This window comes from Coloeus monedula, assembly GCF_965178545.1.
Source record: "Coloeus monedula genome assembly, chromosome: 15".
Classification (NCBI taxonomy): domain Eukaryota; kingdom Metazoa; phylum Chordata; class Aves; order Passeriformes; family Corvidae; genus Coloeus; species Coloeus monedula.
The window spans coordinates 9651320-9665916 of record NC_138795.1 but is presented as its reverse complement, the minus strand read 5'-3'; the positions used below and the strand labels follow the sequence as shown (position 1 = coordinate 9665916).

At 41.9% G+C, this 14597-nt stretch overlaps 1 protein-coding gene across 2 annotated transcripts; it reads left to right on the top strand.

Annotated features, from left to right (window-relative positions):
• The first annotated feature begins 1734 nt into the window (after positions 1-1734).
• Positions 1735-13973, top strand: LOC309578716 (UPF0461 protein C5orf24 homolog). Of its 2 annotated transcripts, XM_082291527.1 has the most exons (3): positions 1735-1867; positions 9317-9746; positions 11617-13973. In XM_082291527.1, exons 2-3 carry the CDS (start codon positions 9320-9322, stop codon positions 11655-11657), a joined length of 468 nt encoding a protein of 155 aa, XP_082147653.1. In that variant the 5' UTR covers positions 1735-1867; positions 9317-9319; the 3' UTR covers positions 11658-13973. The 2 variants fall into 2 exon arrangements, with proteins under 2 accessions (XP_082147653.1, XP_082147652.1); XM_082291526.1 differs by having other exon boundaries at positions 9317-13973.
• Positions 13974-14597: the final 624 nt, after the last annotated feature.

Below are 14597 nucleotides of genomic sequence, written 5' to 3'. Positions count from 1 at the left end.
GTTTGCCTGGAGCATGATGCAGGGTAGTGACACCAACCTGGCTGTCACGGAGCCATAGCCAGCTCAGGTCAGACATTTAGATCTTGCTCTGCTCTGCCAGCAACAGCCTCGACAACAGCTGGGTTCAGGCTTCACAGCTTGGGATGGAGCGTTTCACTGCTTCATGTTACACTTCCACTCCTCTAGGGTCTGATGGTTTCTGTGTTCTGTTGAGATCACAATTTCTGCAGAAATCAGGAGGCTGAGCCCAGCCTTCCATCACCTTCCAGATTAAAATATTGAAAATAGCAGGATACTGAAAAGGTATCGACCCGAACCATTTTTCATTGGCACTTCCAGTAGACATTTGAACAGTAGAAAGATGAGCTTTGTAAATAAACTGAATCATTTGCTAAATTAAGCTAAATGAAGGCTGCTTTTCCCTGCCACTTTCTTATATTGCAAGTGAGGATTCCTGCATGCATTAGGAAGAAATGGCAAAAATACGAATCATCATCTTGGCAGGATGTTGCACAGCAATTTTCAGCCTGAAGAGCTCCAAGTATTGTAGAAATGGAATATCTTAGTGCTGGAGTACAGCAGTCAGCTCCTCAAACAACAGCAAGAGAGGGAAATATTTTTAAAAGCAGAATTAACATTTGTGAAAGCTGCAGGTTCTTGTTTCCTGGTCTTTTTTGCTTTTATTTTCTAAAACCTCATCTGAATAATACACAATGTTTTTCAGGCTCTTTTGTCCATCAGTCATTTAAGGACCAATGTGCTCATTCAGACCCTGTGATTCGAAGATGTGTGTGTTGCTGTCTGTCAATGGACCAAGGGTGCTAATGGAGGACAGGAATCTGTTATAGTCATTAACAAACGTGGATTAAAAAATACGTTGGTCACAGCCCTCCACCAAGTGGGCTGTCATATTGTTTCACTAAAACTGACCTCGAGAACAAAAGGTTGGATGGTGAAACGTGCTGGGCACTTAAAATTCGTGTTTCTATGGGATCTTTTTGGAAACAGTTGAAGTCGGTATTCCTTGTATTTGCTGTTCCTGCTTGCAGGTATGAAGTGCTACTGCAACACTGAACTCTTCAGAACACAGATGGATGAAACAAAGCAAAGTATTTAATAACCAGCAGTCCCACACTCGTGCTGCAAGACTCTGATGGTCCATGCCCGGACCCAGCCCCGTGTGAGCTACGCTGGAAATGGCAGCTGTTCCCACTGCAAAGTAGCCGGAAAAGAGAACTAACATAATACATCGTTCTAATAGTCCTGAAGCTGGACTATTCCATAATGGATTGCAGCGTGTGGTGGAGTGGAGGTGGTGGAGTCACCGCCCCTGGACGTGTTTCGAGTAAAGACTGGATGTGGCACTCAGTGCCATGGTCTGTTTGACGCGGCGGTGTTTGCTCACGGGTTAGGCCCGGTGATCCCAGAGGTCTTTCCAACCTAAGTGAGCCTGAGACAGAAGATACCACACTCTATCCAAACGGCAGTGATGGGAGCACCATTAATAGTGATCCCGCTTCCAGGGATGCACATGGCCATCCACAGTGCCTCAAGCACTCGGGATTCATGTGTGTCCCTTCGCCGGGCGGACACCCAAGCCGCACGCACCTCTCCCCGCCCGCCCCACAAAATGGCGGCGGCCGCGCGGCCCCGACCCTCGGCGGAGGGAGGGGCCTCCTCGGCCCCGCCCCGCGCGCGCCCCCGTGGCGCGGCCCCGCTCGGGAGCGCGCCCCGCCAGCCCCGCCGCCCGCGCCCGCCGCAGCGCCGCTCCCTCCCCTGCGCCCGTCCCCTCCCTGCAGCCGCCCGGCGCGGTGTGGGGAGGCGGCCGCTCCGCCCGCCGCCGCTGCCGCCGCCCCGAGCCTCTCAGGTAGGTGCGGGTCGGGCCCGCGGGCCCCGGACCCTGCTCCGTGCGGTGGGAGGCGGCGGGCGGGCAAGATGGAGCCGCGGCCGGCGGGGGAGGGGAGCGGAGCGGGACTCTCCTGTCCTCCCTCCTCCGCTCCCTCCCCGCCGCTGAGGGCGATTCCGCGGTCTCCGAGCCCCGGAGCGCGGTGCCCGAGCCCCGCGGGGCCGCGCGAGGGGAGCTGCGCCATCGTCGCCTGTCCCGCCGTCCCCGCCCGGCCGTGCCCCGGGCCGAGGGCCGGGGCCTGTCCGTGCCCCCCGCGCGGGACGGGGGACACGCGAGGCCACCCCCGGCGCGGTGTCCCCGGCTGCGGCCGAGTCGGAGAGAGCTGTGCCGCCCCTTTGTCCCCTCAGCCGGCCCTTGGCCGCTCCTGATGGGGCTGGGCCCTCCTGCTCTCCAGCCTGCGGCCGGGAATTGTTCCTTCCCTTCAGCAGCCGCAGCTCCGTGCGTGGGGCTGGTGTGCGTGCAGGGCTGTTTACTTGAAGCATACTCCCATTCGCGTGGGGCACCTGGATGTGTGCGTACAGCCCATGGATGTATTTCCTGACACACCTAAGTAGCGGATGCCTTCGCTCACCTGCACATCGGGGTACCTGGAGAGCCGCACTGTATCCCTTCTGTGTCTCTTTGCGTTCTAACATAGTGCGTGTCAGTGCTGTGTATTCTCGTGGACAGTTACGAATAGTTTAGTGCATTCTTGTTTGTGCATAGTCCTTCTGGGGTAATTGATTAGGGAATAGTTGCACCTTAAATTTGTGTGCAGTTCTCCCTGAATTAACAGTTATTTTGATCCTTGTGGTTTTTATTTTTGTAAAATGAAAGGGTAGGAGGGGCACTCTGTTAATATACTTCTTAAATTATGGTTTATTTCTATTTCAGTCTTGAGATGCCACAGTTTCCTTAGAATTTTGTGTGTGTGTCTGTGTCTGTACCCATATCCCTCATATTTTAGATGCAGCCTTAAATAAAAAAAACCCTGCATGTTTTTCCATTGACCACTGTCGAACAGATTCAACAAGTGGACGTTGTCTTTCTGCAGTCTCACACAAGGACACTGCTGTGGCTGTGTTTGGGTGTGTGGACAGGTGTTCAGAGGCCTTTGCACTGCTGGAGTGTGTGGACAGGTGTCCAGAGCCTTCTGCACTAGGTCTCATCACAGAGAAACACTCTGAAAACGTACATCAGGAAGATGCTTGATCCATCTCTTTAAGCTTGAAAGTCCTTTTGTGGTAGCAGGCTAGGGAAAGAGTAAAGGGTAGGTGAGAACACCCACTGAGATGAATGAGCACCTCTTACCTCTCAGAGCTATTGTTCGAGACTGCAGCCCTGGGGAGAAGAGCGGGTGGGTGAGAACACCCACAGAGATGAATAAGCATCTCCAGCTCCTCAAAGCCCTTGTTCTAGGCTATGGCAAGGACTGCTCCTTTTTATTTGGGAGTAGCCCCTTGAGGTGAATGGACAATTCACGAACACTAATAATCCTTTCTTTATAAAGATCCACTTCTACCTGCTCCATCATTCATACGCATATTTGGTTTGCCTTGAAGTTTGGTAATGCAGAACCACAGAATAATGAGGGTGCCGTTTCAGCATACTCACCTAAGCAAGTCTGTCTGGCCTGATGGCTGCCTTGATTCTGTGCTGCTCCATCCCCAGCTCTGGGGTTTTACTCCAACCTCCATTCCCTCTGCTGTGTTTGGGACTTGTCATGCCTGTCGTCCAGGTCTTTAAAGTCCACTAAGACCATCTTTTTGAGATCTGGTAATTTTTTTAAAGTAACAGTACCAGGGAGTGGGGTCAGTGGCAGCCAGTGGGTAATGTGGCTTAGGCTGACTTGGGACTGTCTTTGTGCTAATGGAAATGTGAGTTTCTCTTACTTCTTGCCTCGATGCCTATGCGCTGTTGCTTTTGCTTTCTTGTTGGATTAGTTTTCACCTGGATCCGATCCCTGGTGTTGATTTGTCCTGCTCTTGCACAATAGTTAGTGTTGGCACAAGGAGTGGGAATGTGAGAGAAGAGGAAGGAGCAAGATTGTCCTGCTCAGAAAAAGGGCGGATTCTACGAGTGGTTTCTATTGATTATGAAACCAGACTGTCAGTTGTGTCAGTGCAATTGGAGTGCACAGGTAATTAAATCATTGATGCCATCTTCCTTAATTTTTGTGAAGCTGTCTTAACCCTTTCAAGGTGTCCTGTTCATCATCATCATCATATATGATCTTAATTTTGGGATGGGAAGAAGTCGGCTGACATCCTTGCTTATGTGAGCATCTAGTGAAACTCTGTCCTTGGATATGGCTTATTTGGTTTTTAGGGTTAGAAAGCCTAACAATTGTCTGCCTGGTTTTGCAATCAAATAATGAATGAACCCTAAAAGTTCCGTTTACTTGACACTTAGCCTAGTGGTGCTTCCCAACATCAACTCTTTGTGAGCAGTTGAGCTTTGTCTGTAATACAAAGCTTGTGCTTAGGCTTTGGAGACCTTTGTTTCTCCAAGGGTGTCTGAGTCAAAAGACTTGAACTCCCGGGGGCACAGAGGCGCACCCAGGTTGCAGCTCTCTGGTGAGGAGCACGAGGCACAGACCATAGTGAAGGAAGGCTCCCACTCTGTCTGGCACATCTGGGGAAGAGGAATTTAAAGGGGGTGGGTATTTCAGCTCCATATAACTCTTAACTTCTGTCACATAAGAAAATGACCCTGGGTCACCAGGGGAAGGACCATACTTGTAAGTTGTATTGCTTGGGGAACTCTTAATTTATTAGTGATTTTGCACTAAGAATAATTGAGAAAGAAACTGTTCCCAAAATTATGTTGTCTTTTCGATTTGCAGTCTTATGGTATCATGTAGTAACTCTAGCAAATCACTGCTGTAAAGAAATTATTTCTTATATTTTGGCAGTTTCTAATATATTTTACCTGGTGTCAAATGATGAGAAAAATCATATTATGCACCGACTGTGGAAAGGGCTTCATAAGCACAGTGTGGAAAAACTGGTTATTGTGCTTCACAAGTAGGTAAGATTTCAGTTGTAGGTTCTGGTGTTACAGTGTATGTTGTGCCACTGATAGAATTTCATATTTAGTATTTTTAAAATATTTACATTTATGTGAATACTCCAGGTAAGGTGCAGCTTTGTGAAAGCAAGCAGTCACAGGGTTTTAAAAATTGGGTAAGGCCCTACTTAAGCAAGAGTTAATGTGTGGAAAAGGAGCTGACAATAAAAGGGATATGTGAAAAACATTTAAATTGATAGAATTAATTCTTCTCAGTGAGTGATGAAAGGATTTCTCACACATGCTATCCTGAGAGAGAAGAACAGAACTGACACCATATTTCTGTTGCGGTCTTGAAAGGGAAAATATTCTTCCTGCTGCTGTTGCTGCTCAGCTCCCCCTGCAAAGCAAAGGAGCCCTGTGGCGCTCCCCAGGGCCGTGGAACTCGGCATAGAGCATCCTTTATGAGGGATCCTGAACAGAGCTGAGCCTGTGCTCTGCTCCCGCAGCGTTCACTGGCAGCAGTGACCTTCAGAGAGCTGTGCACAAATGATGCTTGTGGCTGCTTGTGTTGTTAAATAGCGAGTCACATACTTTGTATGTGTTGGATGATGATGAAAATGCGCTGCTACAGCCTCCCACAGCCCCATCAATACTGTGGAAACTATTGCAAGCTCAGCGGTGAAAAACCTCAGAAAAATGAGTAGGTGTTGTATACTAACCCTCATTAAAAGCAAAATTGTCCCTGTTGCTGTGAGGAATACCCTTTCTGGTATTCATCATTTGAGAAGCTGTAGTATAGATGGACTTGGAGCTTTGTGCAGTTTTGCTGTGATTCAGGTGTGTTTTAGCAGAAGTCAGGCACTTGCTGAGTCAGGTCTGTTCTGGCTCTCAGCAGGCCACAGAAGGCTGGCTGGGCTGGGTGAGAGCAGAGCAGTTGCCTGCTGCTTATGCTGGAACTGATTATTCTGCTCAATGCAGATAATGGGTCTCAGGTCCAGTATTCAGTATAAAATAGCTACTGAGCAAGTGCCTATTCTGGGAGGTTTGCGAACTTCTCTGCTTATCAAAGGTTTCATCTTTACACCGGCAGCTAAATCCTGCCCGTGAAGAAGGCAGGGTACGAGGTTTGAAAGCCAAAGATGGCATTATGTCACAGCTCAAGAGGGTGTTTTTATGTAATGTGATTTGAATAGCTTTGATATTAAAATTTTGTGTAGTGAACAGGTCATCAATGGGAATTTCTTGCAGGGTTTCTAGCCTGGAGAGAGATGGGCCATAACAGAACCAGGAGCCTTAGCAGCTGTGAGTTAGAGCTGTGTGTTAAGCTGTATTTAGGGATACAAGGAGGGGTCATGACCATGTCCAGACATCCCCTGTAGCAAAACCTTATGGGTCCCAGCTGGATAGTCCTGTTTCTTTCTAGCAGCGGTGGAGCTTCTGTGCTTTGTTGCATGAGAAGCTCTGGTGCTGCCTCTCTTTTCCCAAAGCCAACTTATTCAGTGCCTCCTCCCCTTCCCCAGCATTTCTATAGATATAAATTACCAGACACTAAAGGATCCATACAGAAAATCCTCCACAGTCACTTTCCAGTGAATCTTTTTGAAATACAACTAAATTTCCTTGTTACAGTGCCTTATCTTAACTATTTTTTTATACAGAGATATTCAGTCAGTCAGTTAAATCAGTTTAAAAACTGATTTAAGTAAACTGTTGCCATTGTTTTTAGGTGTCTATTTACACGTTTAAAACGAAAAAGTTCTATCTTGTTGGAAACTTTCTTGGACGGTTTTATTCAAGAATGATTGCACACAAAGTTGTATGTGTTTAGCTATACAATTTAGCTAGAGTGTAATTCTTAAATTAGCATAGCTTTGCATTTTATACCAATTCTCTTTTATACTGTATATCTCCCTGCCAAGAAACCTGCTTCCATTCTACAGATAGACTCGCTACATTCTTGTATTCCCTACTGTAATGTGAATGAAGGAAAATTACACTGGAGAGTCCATGTTAGGGTAATTAAGCTCGATTACAGATTCCTTTTCAAAATTTAAACAAAACCGTCTTAAATCAAAAAGATAGAAGAGGAACCTTGGCTACTACTTGAAATTTGCATGGTTCGCTGAAAAATGGTGCAGAGAGGGGGGAAAATGCATTAAAAAAAATCCTGTTGGCAGTCTTCCACTGAGATTGGGGGTTTTGTTAAGCTTCCTCTAGAAAGAAATTTTAAATAGTTACTGATTTGTGTTGTCTTTCTTCCTTCATCCATTCCAGCCGTACTGGTTGTTGCCAGAGGGAAGGTAAAGTATCATCAGCCAGGTCTTGTCTGTGAAGTCAGTGTTTGTCAGAGCTCTCACTGGTATTGCAGCAGACACAAAGCACATGCATATGGTGATGAAGCTCCAGCAGAATATATTCACTGTCTAGGAGTACCTATGATGGTTCTCCCCCAGAAAGAAGGATGTTAAAATCCCCTCAAGTGTAATGAGGAAAAGAATCAGAGAATAAGAATGTAACACAGGAGTGAGTGTGAGCCTGGTTGGTCTCATGAGAAATACCAGGGGCCCCCGCTTTATTCAGTGCCTTCTCCCAGCTCTGGTGTGTTCCTTGGATACTGGGCAGCTGAACTGATCCTTCTTTGTGGCAGTCGAGCTTGGAGCAGCTTTTTGGGGCCAAAGCCAGTATTCCCGTGTTCAAAATGAGTACTGAGACAAGAATGCTGCTCACCACTCCAAGTGTCTCTAGTGGATCAACAAACAGCAGAACAGCCTTTCAAGAGCCGCTGGGCTTTACTCTCTCCACAGCAAAAGGATATTATAGAACCCTCATGTTTGCAATTATGTATCGTGAAAAAATCTCAGGTATTTTTTGTGCTATTGCAGGCACTTTTCTAGTAGGGTTAAAGAAAGGTAACATTTTTTTAACTGCTAATTGTCGAAAACCTTAAGCTTCTTTCTGTATTGCTGCACAGAAAAGTCTGTGGTCTCTTGACCTGAGCTTATTTCCTTTGTCCTTTGCTAAGTGCAGGCTTGCAAGCTATTCTTAGTTGTTTTGTTTGCAAGTTAACAGCTGCGATAACAGTGGTTTCACTTTTATTCTACTGTACCCCATGCAATGCACCAGCATTGTAGCACTTTAATTATCTCTGCTAGAACATCTAATATTTAAACTATATTACTGTCATAATTTCCCTATTTGACATAAACCCGTATTCATATATTTGCAGAAGAGTAATGCACACTGTAATGTGCATTTGACAAGCCAGGGTAGATGGAGTGTTCCACCAGGGAATGTACCGTTTGTAATCAGGAGAAAAGAGCACGGGGATTTACTCCGGGGTAAATAGACTGTCTGTGCTGTGTGCTTTCTCTCTGGCTGGCAGGAAACATTCATAACTGCCAAATAAATTCAGGAATCAATGGTAGAGTTTAAATTGTGTTGCTGTAGGTGATATTCCAGAGCTATTGTAGGGAAAAGATAATAAATCTTCCAGACCTTATCTACTTGATAAATTTACCATGGGAAGACATATTTGGTGTCTTAAGTGTAACTGTAAGACACAGAAACACTCTGACAGGCCAGGTATTTATTGGTTTAATCTTGTCTTCAGCATGGCTAAATATTTCTTTCTTAAACTTTGAGTATTTGCAGCTTATTTAAGTTGTAGAACCAGTATAGTTGAAGGGGAGATAAAATTGCTTTATTTCCTAGAGTCATTGGTATTGCCAACAATATCAACATATCTCAGTGCTAGCAGTTCTCTCCTAACTAGGATAGCAGTGGCATTTCTGCAATCCAGCATCTTGTACTTAGTTACAAATTCATTTCCTCCCTCTGCTTTCCCAACTATGTTGCCAAATGCCTTATGTATTCCTTTCTTTGACATTAATTGTGATAGGAAATAACAAAACTGATTAGCACTTCATTCTTTTGCTGCAGTTAAGCAAACAAAAAATCTTTAGGATCCTATATCTACTATTCCAAAAGAGTTATATCTTTCCTTGGCTTACAGCTGAGTCGCATATTAATCTTAGAGCTAAAGCAACTAAAATTCAGATGAGATTTGGTTAGAAAGGTTTTGGAATCAATCATGAGCAAATATTATAGCTCTTGGTTGCTCAAATGCTGTTGTTCAGTTTTTTAACTTACTTCTTCCCTAAGTATACCTATGTGAATAATACATGGTTTAAACTGTCCTTTTTAACTATGTGTAAAGGTTACTGTGCAGAACCTCAAGTGAAGGCTTAATAAAACTCATTTTAAAAGTAATTTACTGACATCAATACTGTTTACTAAAAATAGACAAAGTAGTTCAGACTAATTTTAAGAAACAGAGGTGGCTTTTGAAAGATTCTCTTTTGTGGAATGCTGCAGTATTATGATATATTGATACATATTTCTCTCTCTTATTTTTGGTAGAAAATGATGCACCCTGTTGCCAGCAGTAATCCAGCTTTCTGTGGGACCGGCAAGAGCTCTTGCCTGAACGAAGACAATGTAAGGGCTGCAGATCAGTTTGACCTCTACGCCACACAGCAGAGCAAGTACAGCCATGCAGTCAGCCACAAACCCATTGCCTGCCAGAGACAAGACGCCTTGAATGAATCCCACTTGCAGACCACAAGTGGCAGGAATATAGAGACAAAAGATGAACTAAAGAAAAAGAAAAACCTCAACCGCTCCGGGAAACGTGGAAGGCCGTCAGGGACCACGAAATCAGCAGGGTACCGAACGAGCACAGGTCGACCCCTGGGGACCACCAAAGCAGCTGGATTTAAGACAAGTCCAGGCAGACCCTTGGGTACAACTAAAGCAGCAGGATACAAAGTCAGCCCAGGCAGACCTCCAGGTAGCATTAAAGCTCTATCACGGCTTGCAAATCTAAATTATACTTGTGGCAGTGCAGCTTTTCCTTACCCTATGGTGCATAACAGAGGAGTACATGCTGCTGGTGAAACTAGCAGCAAAATCAAACAGCCTAATGAATGAAAGGAGGGAATGAATAACTCCTGACTTATCTGCTTTATGCTGATTTTGGGCATGTTTCTTGAGTTTTCTTGTAATGTTTGCCTAAGTCTGAGTTTCTAGATTTTATTACAGTAATGCCGTAGCCTACGTGTGCAATTCATAAGTTTTACAGAATGTTGAGAAGGCTTTGGTTTAAAGAGGCTTCCGTTGATTTTAAATCATAATTTATAAGGAAGTCTGAAATTATACATTATGCTTTGGTGTCCATACTTAAGTAATGTCCATGTCCCTAGTTTTAAGCTCAGTTTCTCATAAATATAGATGTGTAGTTATAAATTAAATAATTGAAATAAGGAGGACAGAAATTAGCTGTCTGATGGTTCATGATGTGGCCTGCCCCACAATAAGCAACTTAACCAGTTAAGTTCTTACTTGATAAAAATTGATAAAGAAAATGGCAAGCCACATTTTCCACTTCTGCAGGACCTTCTAAAGACCTCAGATATACTTAAAAACTTAAACAAAAAAACCCCTTTTTTTCTAAAGTGATTTCCAGTAGCTTTTATTTCTGGAGTTGTAGCATTAAGTGAATTTCAACTAATGCTCCAAAAATATTTTTGAAGATATTAAAGAAACCTGAGTATTTGTACCGTGCATTACAGCTTCACAGCGCCTTACAAAGACAAGTTACTTTGCCTTTAGGTGAGAGTTGTTCTTTTAGTTACACTGTTACAGGATTCTGCTGGGTAATTTTGAAATGCCTAATAGTACATATACCAAACCACAAATAATTCTTTGAAATTTGAAATATTTTATAAGAAATTAAGTACTGTTCATTCTAGTTAGGCACTTGATTAATATTAAACAGTATGTTCTTAAATCTGTAAATAGGTATTTACGCTGGCTTTTGCCTTTCAAATCTGTGCTTAGATGGCAACAGTTTAATAGCTTTTAAAGTAATAACATATAATGTTTACAAATTAAACTTTTTAAACAGATGCTGTTGCCAAATTTTTAGACTCAGTTTTGCCAGATATTCCTGGAAATAGTTATTTCGTTGTTTGACACTTATACTATATTTAAGTTGTGGAAGCTTATATATCTACCAAAGGACACCATTTTCATGATTTATAAAAGCAAACTGTATAGCTGATGCAAACAGGATGCAGTTTACTGCACTGCTAGACCCCAGATATAGAGTTCATCTATGCATGCAAGCCGGAAAAAAATGTTGTTGGTTAACTATAAATACCTTTCTTGACTCAAACTAAAACCTCCCCTCCTCCCAAAAGAAATGTTCCATTTTTCAACTGGGTGTGTGTAATTTTTTTTTAAGTGTGGGAGAATGTGTGAGTGTGAGTGGGTAAAATACTTTCATCCAGACTTCAAAAGAAAAAAAAAATCAGTCCTCAATGTTGTATATTGTTTGTTCTAAATTCATTTTACTGAAACTAAAACTTTTTTTTTTTTTTAATCTGGAAGAAAGTTTGCGTTTAAGTCATTTCATATATAAAATGACTTTATGATAAATTTGTAGCTTGAAATATCTGGGGAGGGGGAATATATAGAGTTTGCAGATTTGGGGAGAATAAAAATTTGGGTTAATTGAGCCTGTGCTGAATGGGTAATGATGATGGTAATTTTTGTTAATATAAATGCTATTCTGGCCTGCTGTCATTTTGACTAGACCTCTTGATTTCAGTGATGACAACTTAAGAAACAGATGTCATGTTTCATACCTTTTTTATCAGGAAAAAAGCAGCAAGCCTTCAGGTGTTCCAGTGATGCCTAACACATATTGAGCTGGACTTTTGCTGTACTTTACAATAGGTGTGTTGAATTGTTTTGGGGGAACTGTGTATGCACTGGCAACTAAGACAATGAACCTCAACTTATACTGGATGGCTCCTTAGTCGATAGATGAACTAATGGCAGCTAAATTGCTACTAAGGAATAGTTTCTTCATGCTGAAGCTCTGAAATCCAGTTGTACGTTCTGTTCCTCAACAAACTCGCAAGTCTGAAATTTAGCATTCTCTCTCAGAAGATGTAACTTCTGACACATGCAAAGTGCTAACGTGAGTTCATTCACCCTCAGGATCTGTGTTCTATTGGCTGTTTTTAATCAGATAATTTTTCAACAAAAGACTTCTTTAAGTTCTTTCCTGAACTCAGCTGGGCAAGCAGTCCTCTTCAGCTGAATGTATAACTGCAGGAGTGTCACACCTCGCTGGCAAGGAACGTGTTGCATGTCACCACTGTACCTTGGAGAAACTCCACTCCTTACCTCCTCCCGTTGATCCTGTTTGCTCCTGTCTGTTCCTCACTTGTGCATCCACTCAATGGTGCTGTGCTGTGTGTCAGGAGATAATGCAGATGTATTGCTGTTCTGCTAGTATAATTTGTATTCAAGTATGCTGATGAAATAATGAAATCACCTAAGCAATTTCTGTTCATTACAGTGTTTATTAATTATATCAGATGAAATATAATCCCAGTAAAAACTAATTAATGTTGTCAGTTGTGAAATGATGAGCATCAAGTAGAAGAGTGGTCAGAGACCCCGCAGTGGGCTCCTTGGCACTCTAGATTTAGGAAGGAGACCAGAAGTGCACTGCTGGCATTTCCTAATTCTGCTTTATTTTATATCTGACTAGAGTTTACTGGTGCCATGCAGTGAGGGGCAGGAAAAAAAGAGGAGATTCAAAATGACTAGAAATGGAATTTTCAAATACTTCTTTCTATGTATACTCTGCAGAATACATTGTGCTTTTTTCAACACTTTTCTGTCCATGAGAAACACTGAAACAGCATGTTAATGCCTAAACTTTATTAGTACCAATGGGAAAACTGGCATTTTCCCCCCATAGTATGAAAACATTACTTGTAAGGTAAATTGCTTATTTTATATTATATATCATAATTCAGCTATTCATAAGCTAGGATCACTGTTGTGTGTTAACACTGTTCAGAAGACTGACATGTCAAGTTTAATAATTTCTTTTAATTATCAGGTTTCTAACATCTTATTTATACATAAATGAAATGTATTAGCTTGCTATTATTCCTTAATGATGCTATAAAGTTCACTGTTTAAGATACATATAGTAACTACTATTCATTTTCTGATTAAATTTACTTAAACTTTAAAACCAAATAATTTTGCTACTATAAAGTCTTGCACTGGACAGATTCAAGATGCTAGCACCATATTTTGTCAGGAAAAAATCAGATACCATCAGAAGCAGCTGACTTTGATATCAAAGATGGTATTTTTAAAATCAGCACTTAGCTTTGTCATTAAAGCAATGTTCTTTATATCTTGGATTTAGTTTAAAATAATCAAATTAACTAGAGCCATTAAAGATCTCTCTTCTGAATGAATATATTTTCATTTTGTCTGAAGGATCTTAATGTTCAGTCAGGACAAAACCAAGCCTTGTCAGTGAAAAGTGATGTGTCTGTGAAAAGAATTACCTGGAACTACAATACGCAGAGCAATTCAGATGAGAATTTAACTCCCTCCCCCATTTTGAAGAGCTTTAAAAGGCAGAGGAATGTGAAGTCATTTGTGCAATGGTTTCATTAGCTGTGACTCTGCTGTTCTTTGTTATATGTATAATAATGTTTCATGCTACCCTTAGAGTTGACAGTTAAAACAGCTGATAACAATCATAAATACTTGGAACTGTAAACTTCATTTCTGATTACAAAAGTTTACTCTTCTCTATTTTAATGCATATATTTTAACACCGCTTAAATATATTTATGACTTTAGTAGAGACTAGACCTTTCTCCTTGTGACTTTTTTTCCAAATAGAAGAATCTGTATTCTAAAATTTGAACCACTTTCTGTTACTTCAATCTTTCATCATTTGCTTTTCCACAGGTTTACTTTGGGGGTAACAGTAATCTGTTAAATAACTAGTATCAGCACCCTGTCCTCTGCTGTAAAAAGCCTGATTAGATACTGTGTATGTTTTTATGTCCATGAACTTGAGCTACTCGTGTGCAATTATGTGTATGGGAATGGAGTAGTGTTCATGATCTGTATTTACATCATCATATGGATGTATATTTATTAATAAAGTTAATACTTTAAAACCTAAGCATTTTTCCCTGTTTTGTTTTTTTTAATATCTTTTAAATTCTGGCTGAAGATGCCAGTTAACAGTGTTACCTGCTTATTACAGGCATGTTATGTATATTTGCATTAAGGCAAAAAGACTCTATGAGTGGCAAGGCATCAGGAAATAGAGGAATGTTGCTTGTTTTTTAATGAATTGAAAACAGTGTGACAATAACTTAATTGTTCTTGTCCTTTCACTCAAACAGGAGAAAAGGGGAGGAAAGGAGCTTATAACCCTGTATGGATAAATAGTCAACTGCTAACTTTTCCTCTGCTGCACATGGAAATAAATTTGCAAGTACTCATAAACTAAACTTTTCATGGAATGGTGATCATAATTGGTTATTCTGTGATGAGTAAGACATATTTATCCCTGTATTCCAGCAATATTCCAATTTATCTGTGTTGGTAAGATGTTTTCTGTATGCCACTTAACACTTCTTTTTTTTTTTTTTTTAATTTTTTTCTCTTTACTGAAGTTTTTCAATAACTTTGGGGAAGAACAGGCAGTCCTACCTACCAGAAGCTGCAGTCCAGACTCCCAGGCCTGCATCCTCTGTTTGCTCTCCAGCACCCTTTGCTTTCTTTTCCGTGAACTTTCAAA